This window comes from Nematolebias whitei, chromosome 8, assembly GCF_014905685.2.
Source record: "Nematolebias whitei isolate Nwh7 chromosome 8, NemWhi1, whole genome shotgun sequence".
Classification (NCBI taxonomy): domain Eukaryota; kingdom Metazoa; phylum Chordata; class Actinopteri; order Cyprinodontiformes; family Rivulidae; genus Nematolebias; species Nematolebias whitei.
Window position 1 is genome coordinate 2,030,639 of NC_056505.1, and position 3,242 is coordinate 2,033,880.

Below are 3,242 nucleotides of genomic sequence, written 5' to 3' on the forward strand. Positions count from 1 at the left end.
GACGGGGATCACAAAGTAGCAGCCGACGGGGATCACAAAGTAGCAGCTGACAGGGATCACTGACCGAACTGTTCCAAGGTATTACTCCGTATGAGCCAAATTCTAAACGATACGTGGAAATAACTGGAGCAGCAACAGAGTTCACAGCGAAAGACATGATGCCCATTAATACAGTGACCAAGTCTGGGTTCACAGCTTTGGTCAACACAGTGGATAAGCGTGCAGAATGCCCTCGCGCACACATTTTATCCAAGTTGCTGTCAAGGAGCTACACAAAACAGCTGCAGCGGAGCTGAAAACGAGTTTTTCAACTGAAATCGATCGATTTGTTTTGCTCGTGTTCGTTGAAAAATACACGAGAAGACGACGTAGAAAAATAATCACATATTAAACAAATCGCAATATTGAGGTAAAAAATGGCAAATAGAATATTTTCCAAAATCATTGAGCCCTACTCTCCAGGCAGAACATGTTCCTGGTACCTATGGGGACCGGGCTGCAGTATAATGTGACCCTGTACCTAATCAGTATGTAACCAGTACATACCAGGTAAGTACAGAGTAACTAGTTACTTTATAAATCAGCCTGAATCCTCTCGGTACCCAGCAGGACCAGGCTGTTTAATGCGTTGCTGCCAAACCTTCTTGAAGTCTCCAACTGAAGCACATCAGGTCATGTTTTGTGCAGCTCTGTGGGGGGGGGGGGGGGTGTCCACAGGGGGCAGCAACGAGCCCATGACGGGTCTGTCTGACGAGAAGATGATGCAGCTTCCCATCGGTCTCACCTGATCTGGCAGCTTCTGTCTTCTCCTCCTCTTTTGCCTCGTTTCCAATCCACACGAACACCTGCAGGAGGACGCAGGAGGTGAGGACGCTCAAGACGGCACTGACTTGTGTTTTCATTGTGACCACAGGAGAGGCTCACCTGATCCCAGGTATCCAGGATCATGACATCATCAGGAGCCAGGTCATCCTGCGTCAGCTCTCCTGGGACCTCCTCCATCTGCAAACAGGCAGAACTTCACTGTTAGCAACAAAACCAAGCAGGAGCAGAAGCACTTACAACCAGGAGTTGGTTCTTTTAAACTCGTCGACCTGCCTGGTAATCCCACGTAAAACCTGAACATCTAACCAGTCGTTACTTTTAACAAATTTACCAGTAAAAAAGAAATCATTCATCTTCTGAGTAGGTGGCTCCGCCCACCTGATCACCTGACCAGTCAGGTGATCAGACATACCTTGAAGGTTCCAGTTTTGTTGGAACAAGCAAAAAGGCGAGGAGGATGAGCGTCCATCTTGTTGTTGAGCCGGGGGGAGCGGCAGTAGTCCTTCTGTCCCCCCAGTCTTACCCAGAATGCACCTGTTATCAAGGACAAGCAGCCTTTAAAATTCTGTGGACCTTGACCAGGTGGTCCTGGTGGACTCTAGGATTGGACCTACCTTCCTCATTCCCCTCCTCCAGCTGGGTGGGGGTCACCTGGAGCACCCCAGCCAGGTATTCAGCACCTTTAGCTTCAGCCGAGCTGCTGCCCTTCCCTTTCCACATCCAGGATCCAGAGGAAGACACCAGCAGGAAAACATCACTGGAGTTCAGCTGAGAGGAGCACGCATCAACCTGGGGGGTACAGAGTCGGTCTGGTGGGAACTGGTTTTAGTGGACCAGCACTGGCACTGGAGTCCATGGACTTAACCTGGTTATGTCCCAGCAGATTAAAGTGCAAAGTGATGCGAGGCAGAAGCAGCTTGTCTGGTTCTTGAAGACATTTTTCAACTGAGACCACCTCACTGGTCCTGAGGGAACTTTAAGGGGTTTCCAGGAACCAGACCAGGTGCCAGACCAGAAACCAGACCAGGTGCCAGTGTTTTCAACCTAGACTGACATGCTGGACTGAAACTAATGGTCCTGGATGAAAACAGTCTGCATGATTGAGTTCTGGACTGAGACACCCCAAAGTGGACCACTCCTCATGTAACCGGACTCTGGTTCTGCTTGATGTCTCACCTCCACAGCTCTGGTGTCTCCAGCAGGATTGGCTCGGACCTGAAACAGGCGGGTCTCAGCAGACTTGGACTGTCCATCATGTCTGGACGTCCCACCCTTGTAGACCACCATTGGTTTCCCTCCAAACAGGCTCATGAGGTGGGCTGGCTCTTTGCCCTGAGCTACCCTCACCTGTGCAGACAGGTACGAGTGTCATGCTCACAGTTACAGTTACTGCACCAGCATTCCCAGTTGGTGTACCTGAACAGCGCCTCCTCCGAGTTCATCGTCCATCTGCACTGCGAGGATAGCTGCTGCTCCAACTTCATCCTGACTAGACTCCGCCCCCTGCCTGAAGAGAGAAATACTTTAGATCTTCCACCAGGTGAGAGAACTGTCTGGACAAACCGACAAGGCAGAATCAGTTTAATAGTTTAAATTTAATTATTGTTTAAAAAAGGTTGTTTTTTTTTAGAGATTTAAGTTAGTTCAGTGTTTATTTTCATGTAGAAAATGTAAATGTTGGCTCCACCCCTCCTAATTAGAAACTGTACAGGCTAATGGTTTAAAATGGGGGGGGGGGGGGGCTCTTTTTGCTGAGAAGATGGAAGAAACATCCAACATTTTTCAGTCAGGTCATCTGGACAGTTTCTTTTTTTGTGCTGAAACGTTTCACCTTCGATTCGGATCGAAGGTGAAACGTTTCAGCACAAAAAAAGAAACTGTCCAGATGTTGGATTGTAATCCTGGATTATTGAGCATGGCCTTTGATGTAAGAAACATGTTTTTGAAAAAGTATACAGACCATTTCCAAAAAATTACAATATGATGGAAAACTTGTGTAACTTCCACAATTCATTCAGAAAGTTCATCTTTAACAGACGATAGATTCAGGGCCCACACTTTAAACTATTTCAAGTATTTATTTGTTTATTTTTACATAATTTGAGCTTCCAGCTCATGAAACCCACGAAAACTGGATTTTAATAAATCATAATTCTGTGGAGACATCAGGCCACACTTCCCAGTTTAACAGAAATAAATAAATAAATTAGGATCAGAACAAATCAATCAAAATATGGTTCTTTCAAATCAATATATCAATCTTCAATAATTGGTTGTGAATCTTTGTCTTAATCTCTGATGGGACGTTGAGACAATCAGCCAGTGGCACTGACTGGGAGTTATGGAATTGAGACAATCAGCCTGTGGCACTGACTGGGAGTTATGGAATTGAGACAATCAGCCTGTGGCGTTGACTG

The 3,242-nt window shown here is 46.5% G+C and overlaps 1 protein-coding gene across 1 annotated transcript in view; it reads right to left on the reverse strand.

Moving 5' to 3' along the window:
• The window catches only part of LOC119413740 (gelsolin), a 19,023-nt gene that overhangs the window by 1,114 nt on the left and 14,667 nt on the right, over positions 1–3,242 (reverse strand). Inside the window, exons 14-19 of the mRNA XM_037680795.1 lie at positions 2,242–2,332; positions 2,002–2,172; positions 1,440–1,614; positions 1,238–1,359; positions 925–1,002; positions 785–845 (exon numbers count right to left, since the gene is read on the reverse strand). Of these exons, the coding sequence (XP_037536723.1) occupies positions 785–845; positions 925–1,002; positions 1,238–1,359; positions 1,440–1,614; positions 2,002–2,172; positions 2,242–2,332 (698 nt within the window). The remainder of the gene's footprint in view (positions 1–784; positions 846–924; positions 1,003–1,237; positions 1,360–1,439; positions 1,615–2,001; positions 2,173–2,241; positions 2,333–3,242) is intronic.